Source organism: Athene noctua, chromosome 5 (genome assembly GCF_965140245.1).
Source record: "Athene noctua chromosome 5, bAthNoc1.hap1.1, whole genome shotgun sequence".
Classification (NCBI taxonomy): domain Eukaryota; kingdom Metazoa; phylum Chordata; class Aves; order Strigiformes; family Strigidae; genus Athene; species Athene noctua.
Window position 1 is genome coordinate 250,708 of NC_134041.1, and position 13,104 is coordinate 263,811.

General features: G+C 45.0%; 1 protein-coding gene across 1 annotated transcript in view; it reads right to left on the reverse strand.

Moving 5' to 3' along the window:
- Positions 1-9,603: 9,603 nt before the first annotated feature.
- MSH4 (mutS homolog 4) overlaps positions 9,604-13,104 on the reverse strand; it is a 32,194-nt gene continuing 28,693 nt past the window's right edge. The window contains exons 18-20 of the mRNA XM_074905956.1: positions 12,537-12,711; positions 10,748-10,836; positions 9,604-10,405 (exon numbers count right to left, since the gene is read on the reverse strand). Of these exons, the coding sequence (XP_074762057.1) occupies positions 10,220-10,405; positions 10,748-10,836; positions 12,537-12,711 (450 nt within the window). The 3' untranslated portion in view covers positions 9,604-10,219. The remainder of the gene's footprint in view (positions 10,406-10,747; positions 10,837-12,536; positions 12,712-13,104) is intronic.

The window sequence follows — 13,104 nt, forward strand, 5'->3', positions numbered from 1 at the left end:
CCGCGCGCTCCGGCCCGCCCCGGCCCCGCCCCCGCCGCTCGCCTCCTCCATCGCCCTGGGACACCCGGTTCGTCTCTCTGCGCCTGCAAAAAAGGTACATCAAGTGACCTGGACGCTGACCCAATAGCTTCACAGCTCCGAACCGTCTTCTCTCCTTTTACAAATACCAAATAAGTTCCAACTACAGCCTGCAATAACAAAATAGAGAACGTTAAGCCCCGCACAGAAAAGCTCAGGCACATCCAAGATCCAAACCCGCTCGACCCCCGTGCAACCAGTCATTCCCAAAGGGCTCAGGTCCCCACTTCGACACCTGAGAAAAAACAAACACAGTGGGACCAACTCTGCACGACAGCTGCCAATAGCGACTGGTCACGAGATGGCCCCTATGGTCCCTGCCAAAACTAAGCAGATCTGCGGTAGCTGATCAGCCTGTTACTGCACCACCGTACCGCTACATTACCCCGACTGCACCATTGCTACACCCCCACGCAGGATAGCTCCAACCCAAACACGCACGCAGGCTGATGTGCACAGACACTACAAACAACATGACTGAAAGATGCGAGAAGATCACGTGTGAAAATGAAGGCTCCTGAAGGGAAGGCACTGCCGATCAGTGTACTAGTTTGAAAACAAACTAGTGGGAGACACCAAGTCAGAATAACAATTTAACAGGGAAATAAAAAGAGGGAAAAAAAATTATAAAGGCAGATAACACTGGGTTAAACTGACAGTCAGGATACAACCTGACACCCTGTTAATCGGGCTGGTGGTAGCAGTCCGGTGGAATGGTGGCTGCAGTCCCCCTGAAGCGTGATCCTGTAGAAAGAAGATCTGCTCTTCCTCAGATAGTCCAGTGGTGGCTGAGTAGCTCCTGTCCTCTGGAAATCCAGTGGAAAAGGAGAGTCTTTGGTATTCATAATCTGGATTATAACCAGGATGAAATGCTTGGTTCCTCCCTCTGGGTGGAGCATCTCACAATGGGATAATGAGTCATGAGGCCAAATGTTGATTAAGCTCAATAACAGAAGATGGTCCAGAGGGAGTTACCTCTGAGTTATGCTGCCTGGCATTGATGGGCCATTAACAGAAAGATAGTCTGGGGGGAGGAGGCAAGGAAACACTGCCCCACCTGATTTCAACAGCTCATGAGGCTGGTAATAGAATACCCTGCAACCCAGGACAATCAGGAAACCCTATGGTACTGCAATGGCATGGATGTTCCACAGCCACCCCAGAGAAAAATCTAATGCTACCGCACATGCAAGGAAGCCATTGTCAAAACAGGGGCCACAAATGTGAAGAGAGACAGGCTCTAAGACCCAAGACTATAAGGATATAAGGAAGAAACTCCTGTGAAAACAGAATTCTCAAGTGAAGAGCTGCTGACACAGCCTGGATTGCTGCCAAAGATAACTGTCCAGAAACATCTACAATGCAAAAGACACAAGACAGATCCACACTTTAAACGTCAAATGTAAGACAAAAAGTGGTTGATGGCCACATGGCAATGAGGCATTTGAGACCCTTGGGATGGCTACAGAGGTGCATGCTATGCTCCTTGAGCACAAAGAGCTACAGGGCTGCAAGACCTAGGGAAGGTGTAGGACACAGAACACAGATGTGCTAGGACACAGACACAGGCTGGAGCTGCTCACAACCATCTGTCCCCACTACTTCTACACCTCTTGAGTCATGGACGCCATCTCAAGCTTCCAGGGCAGCTGTTTCTCATCCACATGTTCTTTCATATCCTGCCCCCCAGTACCCCTCCTATTTGTCCTATACCAGGTAGCCAAGACATGTCATCCTAGTTTTCAGCAGCACACCCATTCTGACCTGCTCAGGCAGAGCAGAAGGCAGCGAAAAGGGTGTATTTCAACACAGAACATCAGGACACAGAGCACGACAGAAGCAGCAAGAAGAGACCCTGTGTCTGTGAAGAAAATCAAAGTGGCTTCAGTACGTGCTTGGAGGTGATCTGTGACTCTCTGTGCCCATGCCTGGTGCTCCTGCAGGAGAAGGTGCCTGAAGATGGTCATGTTGGGAGGTTGTTCCACAGAGTCTGTGGGGCTGCTGCAGGGAGTGAAGGGCTGTTCCAGGGTCTCTTGTACCATTGTAGGGTCCTTGGAGAACCACAGTGTTGTTCACGTTTCTCTGGAGACTTCCCCTTCTGCTCCTATAACAGGAAAGCTCAGCACAGTCCTCCTTGTAGCACCACTTCTTGCAGTGGCTGCCTTCCCAGCCCCAACCCAGGCAAAGCTACTGCTGCTAGGAGCACTCACAGCATTTCACATGCTCCCTGCGTGCCTTAACCCCACCCCTGTTGTTGATTTGGGACAGCCCCAGCCCCTGGTGACAATCGTGCCTGGTCCTACTAGAGATGGGAAAAAATGCTATCAAAGTAGACTCCGAAACATAAATTTCATTTGAGAATTTACTGTTTATTGAGAATGTATGTTCAGGAAGAGGTGCCAAGGCTAAATCATGCCTCATCTTTAGGTTTACATGCTTTTATACATAAGGACAAAGAAACCATACATGCTCTAGATAAGTGCAAAGTCATCGTTATTGGACTGGAGAACATCAACCTTGGAATAACATCAATATTGGAAAACATCAGTCTTGGTTAGTTGGTAACTAAGGATACTGCTCAGCATTAGTTTTGTAAGTGTACACATACTTCAGGTTACGATATGTCTTTGTGTGCTCTGCTTCCTGTCAGTTGTGTGGTCACCAAAATCGGGCATAAACCTCTCAACACCAACGTAGCATTGAGAAGCAGGCGTTTCTTTATTCAGTGGCGGGTGCAATGGGGGATGATTCCTCCTAACATGCACACACTAAACCAAAAGTTCATCCTTCATATACCTTAAAGACACAAATATTCATACATTTTCCAAGAAGTCTCTGCCTTTCTGCCTATCTACATTTACATCATGCTGGCATTGCAAAACTACACTACGCATGCGCGGGGGTCTCGGGTGGTTGGTGGTGGTGGTTCAGGGAGTTAGCCCCCTACTCCTTTTTCTCTTTTATGGTCACAAGTGTTACTGATTTTATTATCAATTGAAATGAAATTGTGTTTGATTTTAATATAAGTATAGAATTAATAAATATTTTAGTAAAAATAATTTATTTTATTGTATTTTGAATCTAGCAACCAACTGCTACTCTAAAATTCCCTGTACAGCCCCGTACCAAGGCCGAAGGGATTGGTCATAATCATTTGGTAGGAATGGTTAGAATCTAGGTAACAAAACACAGGATGGTTTGTAAACTGATTTATAATACATGTATAGGACTAGAAGAATGCAAGTAGTTGTCAAGGTCCAGGATTAATGGGAACTGAGGGAAGTAACTGTAACAGCTTGCAGGTACCTGCCAAGAAAACCGTGTCCTTTAGCAGAAGGTAATTCCGGCAGGGGGAGATCACGACCGCTGACCCACGGACCACCTGCTCCCATTACACCCCAGAGCCATTTCTAGACATTTCTAACCTCTACTGAGCAGAATCGGAAACAGGAGGAGAATATGTTAATGATTTCTTGGAAGTTGTGTGCTTATGTATGAAGACTTAATGAATACGTATGAGTAAGTTCTATAGAAGGTGTATGATTCTGGTGCCTGGCACGTGTTGTTGGTGAGAGCACTCCCCTACACGTCCGGCCGTCAGTAAAGAAGTGTCTGCTTATCTACATCAAATCGGTGTCAATAAGTTATTTTTATCCCGGATTTCGGTGACACAAGTGTTTTGAGGACAGTTTCTTCTCCCTGGATGTTTCCCAGCTCTGTTGCCCAGCCACGCTGTTCTTTCTTACCCACCTTGTCTGGGCAGTTCTGCCAGGATGCATCTGCTCTCAAGGTTAGGATGCCTTTGTGCACTTTAATCACTCAGGCCTCGTTAACTACAAGTTAAATATTGTTTGGTAAAAGAATTTCTCAACAACGTTGTCTGCCAACCCGGGAAGAGGAAGCTCTGCTGTTCCTGCCAAGGGTCGGGGCCACCCCCCGCTGGAAGCTGCCCCTCCCGGCAGGTGCCGGGGCGCAGCACGGCCGCCCCGGGGCCCGGACACTGCGGCCCCGCCGGGGCGGACGCTGCCCCGCGGCCGGCCCGGGCAGGGCCCCGAGGCGTCCCTTCCCCGCCGCCTTTCCCGCGGGCTCCCGGCCCGCCGCCCCGCGGGTGCCGCCGCGCTCGGGACGTTCCCAGGCGCGGGGCCCGCCCCGGCCCCCCCCGGCCGCTCCCAGCGCACCCCGGCCCCGTCTCCCCGACCGCGGGCAGCCGGCCCCGCTCCGCCCTGCAGCCCCGGGACACGGGGGCCGCCGCCGTCGGCCACCCGCACCCTCCTGCCCTGGCCCTGGCCCGCAGCAGCAGCCCCGGGGAACACGGGGCCGTGGCCGCCACCCAAAAGAGACACCCCGGTGTGCTGGGGCGGCAGAGGTGCCCCCAGATCCTGCCAGCAGCTTGCTGAACGCTAAAAGAGCCCGGGGGTGCACCGACAGGCAGAGTATTAAGGGGAGAAGAAAACAAATGCAGTGCTCTTGGGATGAAATAAACGGAAAACCAAGAAAATAGCAGGGGATGACAAGGGTAAGTAGAAGACCCTGGGTGCACAAGGCAAAGGGAAAGATGCACGGAAGGAGAAACGGCTGATCTTGAAGCACACCATAAAAACATCAGGAAAACTCGGAGACAGGAGAAAGCAGGAAACTTTGTGGCATGGTGCAAGACAAATGCACAGCTGGGGCACAGAGGAAGGCACTTGGAGGACTCTGGAACAACTCAAAATGTGAACTGAGGCACTCAGAGGGCAAATGGAGGGCTTTTGGGTACATCAAACTACAAATGAAGGACCAGGGCAATCCCCTGCAGCCCTGTGAACAACACTGGGGGTCTCCCAGAACCCCCAGGGACCCAAAGGCATCTGAGACACTTGGGGACCAGCCCCCATCCCCCTCAGACACAACGGGCATCCCCTTACCCTGCGCACTGTCCTCAGGCACTTTTTACTGAGTGCAGAGACTGCAGGAACTACAGCAAAGTGGTAGAGTGCAAAGAATAAGACAACTTTTAAATTAATGCACATAAGCACCACTCGGGAGTGACTGCCACAGCCCTCCAAATGCCAGCACCCTCTCCCTTCCCCTGACACCTTCAGAGCCATTACTGCAGTATCATTCCTCAGTTGCGTGGGTTCTTCAGCTCCTGCTGCTGCTCTTCATGTGACAACTCACCGAGTAACTTCGAGCCTCTCCTCTGCTTTTTCCTTCATGGAGAGGATTCAGTTCTGCTATCTGAGCAGAAAAAAGAAAACCCCTCTGATCATGCCTGTCTGCACTTCTGCGCTACCCCTAGAGCCCTGCAATAAACTTCCACAGTTCTCACCTCCCCACAACAGCCTGTCTCTGTGCACCACGGCTGCACTGCATCAAACCGAGCCACTGGATCCGAGCTCACAGCTGAATGCTGGGGCACAGGGGGAGGTTACGGCCAATATTCTGAACAGAAAAGTCACGTACAGTGAGGAGTTAGCAGTCAGCATAACCGTTTACCTCAAAAGGCGGAGGCCGGTGCTGTGCTAGGGCCTACGCTGGAAGTGCAGCAGAGCGGAACACACACACCAGAAACACTCTACGGTTGCTGACACAGGCTGGGTTTCGGCCGCCAGTCCTAAGTGACCGCATGCAGATGGCCCACGTCAAACAGACCTTGCTAGGAAGACCTATGACACAACAGCATTTCAGAAAGCAGAGGCAGATGCAGGCGAGTGCTGTGCACAGGTGAAAGAGGAGCAGAATGGGGCTAATGATACCAGTTTGTATTAAGAGAGAAATGTGGCTCAGTGACAGCATCACAATCACAATTCAAGACAAACTGGGTGGCAGTCCTGCCTAGGGGACAGAGGTCCAGGAAGCCTGGCAGAGGAATGTAAAGAGAAAAAGTGATGCAGAGCTAGACGAACACAGAGATGGATGAAGGGCTAGAAAAAGATAAGAATGTATAGCCAGACAGATGGACAGGGATACAGGTACACAAAGAAAGGGATGGAGGGCCAGAAAGATGAATGGAAGACCAGACAGAGGGACAGGGAGTGGAAAAGGGGAAAAGAGGGATGTAGAGGTGGACAGACAGATATAGGTCGAAAAAGATGGATGGAGAGCCGGGCAGGGGGTCAGGGAACTGGACAGACAAACTTGAGTGAGACAGAGAGGCGTACTGAGAGATGGGCAGAGAAAGGAAGGAATGGATTGCCTAACAGGAGACAGCAGGGACTGGGTGTGACAGCAAAGCATGAGGAGCTGACATAGGGACAGGGAATGGAAGAGAGGACAAGAGGGATAGCAAAGCAGAGGGATGGAGTGAGAAACAGATGAGGAGCTGAACAGAGGAATGGGAAGCATATTGTAAAATACGGAACTGAGTAGAGCTCCTATTCTGGTGCTAAGAACTGGTTTGACTAAATAAAACACGCAAGATTAAGTTGTGCTTGGAAGCAAAGATGGGCAAAATGTTGCTACAGAAAAAAATTAATGAAATTCTTGAGAATGAGGCAAGGGAAAATAACAGAAGACTCTGGAGGAGGATTGTAAACATGCCCAAGTAACTTGCAGCTAGTGTGCAGAAGATCACATACATCCTACTAATTGTTTAGTCTTGTGTGTTTGACAAGTAGAACATTTGTGTCTAGAGAACATATCCCTTGACAGACCCAGAGGCACTCTACTGACCGCGTTTGAGATTCCTGCCCTGCTGTGGGAAAGGTCAAAGCACAGTGGTGAGCTACGCCTGCGTGACTCCTTGGCATGCAGGCAGCCCCAGCAGGGCCAGGGATCCTCTAGCAAGGACCCAGCTCTGCAGTGCCTGTGTCCCCGCGTGTGTACCTCTGCCCAGGTGCTGCTCTGGGGATCCCCTGGTCACGAGGCAATGAAAGGAAATTTACTCTTTGCATTTCATCCATGGTTTTGAGGTTGTTCCTGCGTCCTGCCTGTGCCAGCTCACACAGACCTGGATGGCTTTCTGGTGATTCTGAAGGAAGATTTGCTCAGTTTGAGGTGATACTGTGGGTTCGAGTTTTGTCTTTGAAAATTCTGGATGGGATGCAGTGGAATGGGTTTAGATACATGTTTCGGGATAGTGAAAGATGCCTCTCTTGACCTGGAATTTGGAATCAGGAGATGCTGGCAAGGCTCAGGCAAACAGTGCATGGCAATGTGAGATATGTCAGATTTGTGATAATTCAAGGGACAGGGTTTTGGTAGGAGAAAGTAGATTCAAAGTTTGTCATGGCAGTGGAACTGTGATAAGGATTTCAGAGTTGCCAGGAGCAGGGTGCTTTTCAGGATGGTGGTGAAGCTGTGATGGGGGATATGAAAGTTGTTGGGGACAGGAACAGACCACTTTCAGGCTGGTGGTTCTCAGTCCTTTGAGGTGTTAGTAAATGGGGTATAAAGTTACACCAGTCTTCCATTTGAGATGTTCTTTTCCTGCAGACTCACAAGGATTATTTAATGACACACCCTTAAGAGGAGAAGCTCAGCTGCTCATTTGAATGCTGTGGTTATGACAGACTCTCCAACCAAACTGGACTTTGGACTGTTTTGCTGCAAGATCAAGCCTTTATTTCTGAAGTGCTAGACTAAAGGCACTTCTGTTACTGTGAGCAAAGTTGGTTCAAAAACTGGTTATGGTTACAGTAGGCCTTACTATGTATCAGATTAATTGCCAGTATTGTAGCCTAAGGCAGTATTGTCTATTCAGTAAGGTGTTTTTTTAATGATTACACATCAATACATAGTTCTCTTAGTATTAAAACTGTGAAGGTCAAGTCTTGGGTGGCCATCTCTGCTGACTGAAATACAGCTTGAAAATGTGTAGCCAAGTGGAAAGCAAATTTCAGAAGTAAATTTAGCCTTGGTCTTTCAGACCCAAGGGGGTGACAGTGAATTCTAGTGTCTTTTTGGTTTATGAGATTTTTGCTTTTTCTGCTTATCAATTGCTTTGTCCTTTTGCAGGCCTGTCCCTGCCAGAAATTTTGTGGAGGAAGAAATAAAGACCTTAGAAAGTGAGTGTATGTCTGTCTGTGTTGGCTTGGGACTCTCAATTCACACTCCAAATAACATTTCTTCTGTCAGGCAGCCTTGTCTCATAGACAGGTGGTGATAGCAGCCTTGGTTCTGGGGAAAGTCTGCATTGAAAAGCTGAAGTTAGTGCAGACAGTAAATGCACTGCATACTTTTCTAGGACAAAACGTCTACAGACTGTGCAAAATAGGAATCTTGTCAGAGAGGTGAGTGGTCTGTTGAAGTGTCGGGGCTTTGTCTGACAATGTTGCACACCTTTTGACTTCTACTGTCAGCTGCTGACCAGGCTTAGTTTAAAAGCTCGCTCTTTGTGTTTGTCACCGAGACTGGCACCTTGAGTGAGGAACTGCAGGAGCAAGAGAAGGGCATCTAAAAAACCAGCAATCTGACTTGCTACTCATCAAGTTGTGGAGAGGGGACAGGAAAAGACAAGCCTTCTGTCGCCCTCTGAGCTTTCTGCTTCCCTGCAATTCCCCCACTGTAAACTTCCTGAGACCCCCTTTGCTTCAACCAGCATTCTCAGATTGGCAGTGAAGCTCACTGTACAGCCCTCGGAGGTTTTTTCTTTTTTTTTTTTCTTTCTCCATGGAGTTCTGGACAGTGCTAGCAAAGACCCTAAAATTAAAGCCAATTTGTCTACTGAGGACTGTTTACAGGTGATGCAAAAATGAGTCTGAAAGTACCTGTATTATCTTTTTGTGTTCTGGTCCTGCTCCTTGGCATCCAGCTGTCATTAAAAGAAAAAAAAAAAAAAGCCTCCATATTTAAAATCTGTTTCAGGAGAGCAGTATGCAGAGCATTTGCACACACAGTCCTTCCTGACAGACTGACTGGAAGCAACCCAAAGTCTCTGAAATAAAGTGTGCAAAAGAGGGGAACAGTTCTGACAGGGTCAAACTACTCCAGACTCCCTGGCACGAGCCCCTAGCAGGGTCCTGCTGGGTGCTGTGGTGGCTGAGCCCAGGAGGGAGACACACAGCCTGTCCGGGCACTGCCCGAAATGTGCATCCCTTGCTGCCCGGCTCCTCTTAAGAAACCTGAATGCAAAATACTTTTTTCTGCCATGATCCTTACTGGGGTAGACAACAAATATGGTATTTTACTGATGGATATGAGTGATACAACTGGCAGCATTTAAGGCCTGAAGAGAGGGGAATTGTGGTTAATAGCTTAAATCAATAAAAAAGTAAAAAACCACAATGCACCCACTACAAATGTTATTCTGTTGCAGTGGTATGTTTACAAAGGTAGATACATTAAAAGGAAATATATATTATAACTATATATAAAAATCTATCTGTTGTTACAGATATTGCACTGTTGTGCATTACCCATTTTAAGATATATGCATAATAAACTATACACACATAATTTTTACAGATAAAATAAATATATAAGAACTCTTGGTCAAAGTTGATTAGTAGGAAGTGAGGAAAGAATTCCTTCAAGCTGGACTACATGGCTGTAGCCACTCAGTTAAGTTGTACTTAAAAAAAAAAAATCAAGGAAGGAGGATATTCAATTTTATTGATTTCCTGTTACTCACTTTCTAAACAAAAACTGACCAACAGTGTCAACACTACAGTAATTTGCTGTTACTGTGTTACAAAAAAAGCTATGGCTGCCCAGTTCTGGAGAAGCAGCAGTCCGGGACTGCCTACATTGTGCTGGATTAAATGTAATGACTGAGAGAGCCAGAGCCCTCCCTGAGCAGGGAACAGCAGGACTCAGGGATGCCCGCTCCCGAGTGCGAGAACAGCTCGCCTATGCAAGGCGGGCGGGAGGACTATCTGCTTCAAGGACTGCTTTTTGTTAAGCAAGATCTTCAGTACCAGATGTAAGAGCTGTAATACTGATACATCGCCTAGAAAATACTAAACATTACACAACTTTTTTGTCTCTAATCAGACATATAGTTCATTATCAGAAAGAACTGTGTTCCTTAGACAAAGTAAATGCTTTTATTTCAGGTATGTTTTGGGGTGAAAAACCACGAAGGATGTGGTCTTTCAGTAGTGAGTATAATTTAGATTAAGAATTTTAAAACATCAAAAATCGGTGTTTTCTAATACTAAGAAAAAAAATACAATAGTCTTTCAGTCACAAAAATCTGAGCAACAGCCTATGTTACACATCACTGTTGCTCATCATTTTGGCCAGGTGCAGGACAACTGGCTTCATACTTTTTCTTCAAGCCTTTCAAATATATACGTAAACTGTCGGGATCCAATCGAGAATTTCTGGCAGTCTGAACCAATCTCATTGCTAAATGGTATACAGCTCTCTGTTTCATCATCTCAGGAGTACTCTTCTGTCTGTGCTGTTCTTGAAAACATACACATGCATTAAAATATGAAATCAATTATGTTCTATTACTAAAACACTAGCATTAGCTATTTTCTAGCCTATTTCTGATCTCCTGATTCTTGGTTTGTACACCAACATTACAGCCAATACTCCTTAACCCTAAGAAATGCTTCGTGTTGTCAACGAACTGTGACTTTCAGTACAATCTTTTAGAAATGGTTCCAGAAATACCAATTTTAATTAAATCTATTTTCATAAAACCATAGGCAGTGCTTATCCTGTATCTTTTCAGAAACTGAAAATATGAGTTTTATAAAAACTGTGAATTACAACAGTATAATTTTCTACTACATACCAAAATTTGTTTTGTAATACGATTTGTGATTTCCTTTGCATCCAAAATTACAGATGATGGTAGGGAGGAAACTTCTGCAGCTTTTAATCCTAAACACATAAAACACAAATCAGAATTTCTGATGTAATTTTATTTTCCTGCCTTCCACACTATGTTTACCAGAATTAACTTAGTCTATTTTTTTAAAGGGTGAAGTTTTAATTTTTATTAAAATAACTTTGATATAGATTTTCTCTTTGTGTCTTTTTTTATTATTTTTTTCTTCTAATAATAAACAACATGGTTTTGAGAGTTACCAAATAAAATGTCTACTTTGTTGCAATGCTACATCTAAGATACACTTCCATACGGAGTTACTGCTGGTGCTAATACTGTAACTGGCCAGGATGAGACACATTAGAGGGTAGATGAAAAAAATGGCACAAAGGTGTTAACAGCCTTCTCTGTTTAGTTTTTTTAATTTGACAGGCTGGAAAATACTGAGGTTGTTCTAAATATGCTCTCCATTAAATTCTGACACCCAGCGGGTATGGATGTCATGTTCCAACTTCCACTCTGCTGCCAGTAGCCAAGCTGCCATATATTCAGGGCAAGAAAGAGATGTAAAATATTTTTTTCTGCCCTAACATTTTTTTTTTTTACTTCTTCCTTTGCCTGTGGCCCTGGCTGTCCTGAGGAGATTCTGTGCTTCATCATGTGCTTTAATACTGTAGGGTTAAAAATGAAAAAGGGTTAAGAAACACCCTTGCACTCTTTCTTAGAATCTAGCTCTGCTCAAGTAAAGTAAAGCCAAGACACCAAGTTACTAAAGGTCTCCTCTGAGAATACTCTCTAAACATACAGTTTTTCTGAGTTAATGGTGTTGTAGCATCTGAAATTGAGCTTGTGCTGCCAAAGGTAAAGAAACTTATTCTGAAATTCTGATAAAGACACATCTTAAATCCAGTTAATTGAAGCTTGACTGGGATAATTGGAGTCCTCAGTTACCACTAGCTTGCGAATGTCACGTGTAGCTAATTTCCTATTGATTAGATGTCACCTAACTCAAGGATCCAACTTCAGAATCCAGTATCTGGAAACATGGATTTCAGTAACTCTTTAAAACATGCAGCTATACCTTACTGTCACTCACCCATTTCTTTATTGACCCATAATCCATCAATCTGTACAGTCTTCAGTGTGATTTATTCTGAAGTTAGAGGATAAGTAAACCCACTTTCTAGAGAACACCGATTTGTTAGTGGAACCTCTCACAGCAGCCTTAGTCTGATACACAGTAAAATTCCTGTCCTTTTTTAGAGAAACTTGATTCATTTTTGCTAATCAAAAAGGACCAAGCTGCCATGTAACTGATACATCCTTACTTATGGCAGACACGTAAGAGTTTACATAACACAAACCTCAGAATTCACAGTTTTAAGTCTCTTCGAACTTTCACTCACTTCCGTAAGAGGAGATTAAATCAACTCAAGAACTGTGTGCTCAGAACGGCTCATCTCCTTCAAACAGAGGTGAATCAAGTATCTACTGGCATTACTAAAATCTTTTTTACTATGAAATTTCATATAAGTTCTTCATACTACCCCAAACTACTATCCCACTGCATGGTTACTTAAAACACACAAGAGGTTGGAACATGTTACAGATCAGCAGTTGTTACTCTATGAGAGAGATACAAACTCACCAGAAATCTGTCATCAGAAAAATATAGTTAGATGCCTAATAACTGAAATAATATCTTATACAATCTTTACTAAGTTGAAGTCATAGTCATAGTGGAATCCATTACCATAGTTCTTTTCCTCTGTATATCCTCTAGAGAGTGTGTAAGTGTAAGCAATTTTCTCCCTATTTCCAGCACTGCTTCTCACATGTTGCACTTCAAAATGGTGATTTTCCACATTGGGATACAAAGCATCTATATGACACAATTCCAGGAAATGTGTAGCAAACAATGTAAATGCCTAAATAAGGAAACAAGAAAGAAAATTTATTTTGGAAATGAACCTGGAATAAATGACAATAAATAAGAAAATTAAAAGTGATCTCACAGATGTCCAAGTTTTTCTCCAAAACATTGAAAAGCTGTCTTTAAATTACTAAAGCAAATTAAAATCTTTAAGTGGTAAGTTCTACCACTGGCAAGGATATTTCTCCCAACTGGGAATTCTCCCACTCCTTTATCAACAGAAGGAAAAGAATATCAGAAGTAACAGGAAATCCATGATGCTCACAAAATTTGACTAGGGTTAATTTGAATGACTGTCCAATGGTTGCATTAATACTCTGAAGGACTGTTTTGCCAAAAGTACAGGCTACAGAAAATATCTGAACTTTTCAAACCAAACCACAGAAGT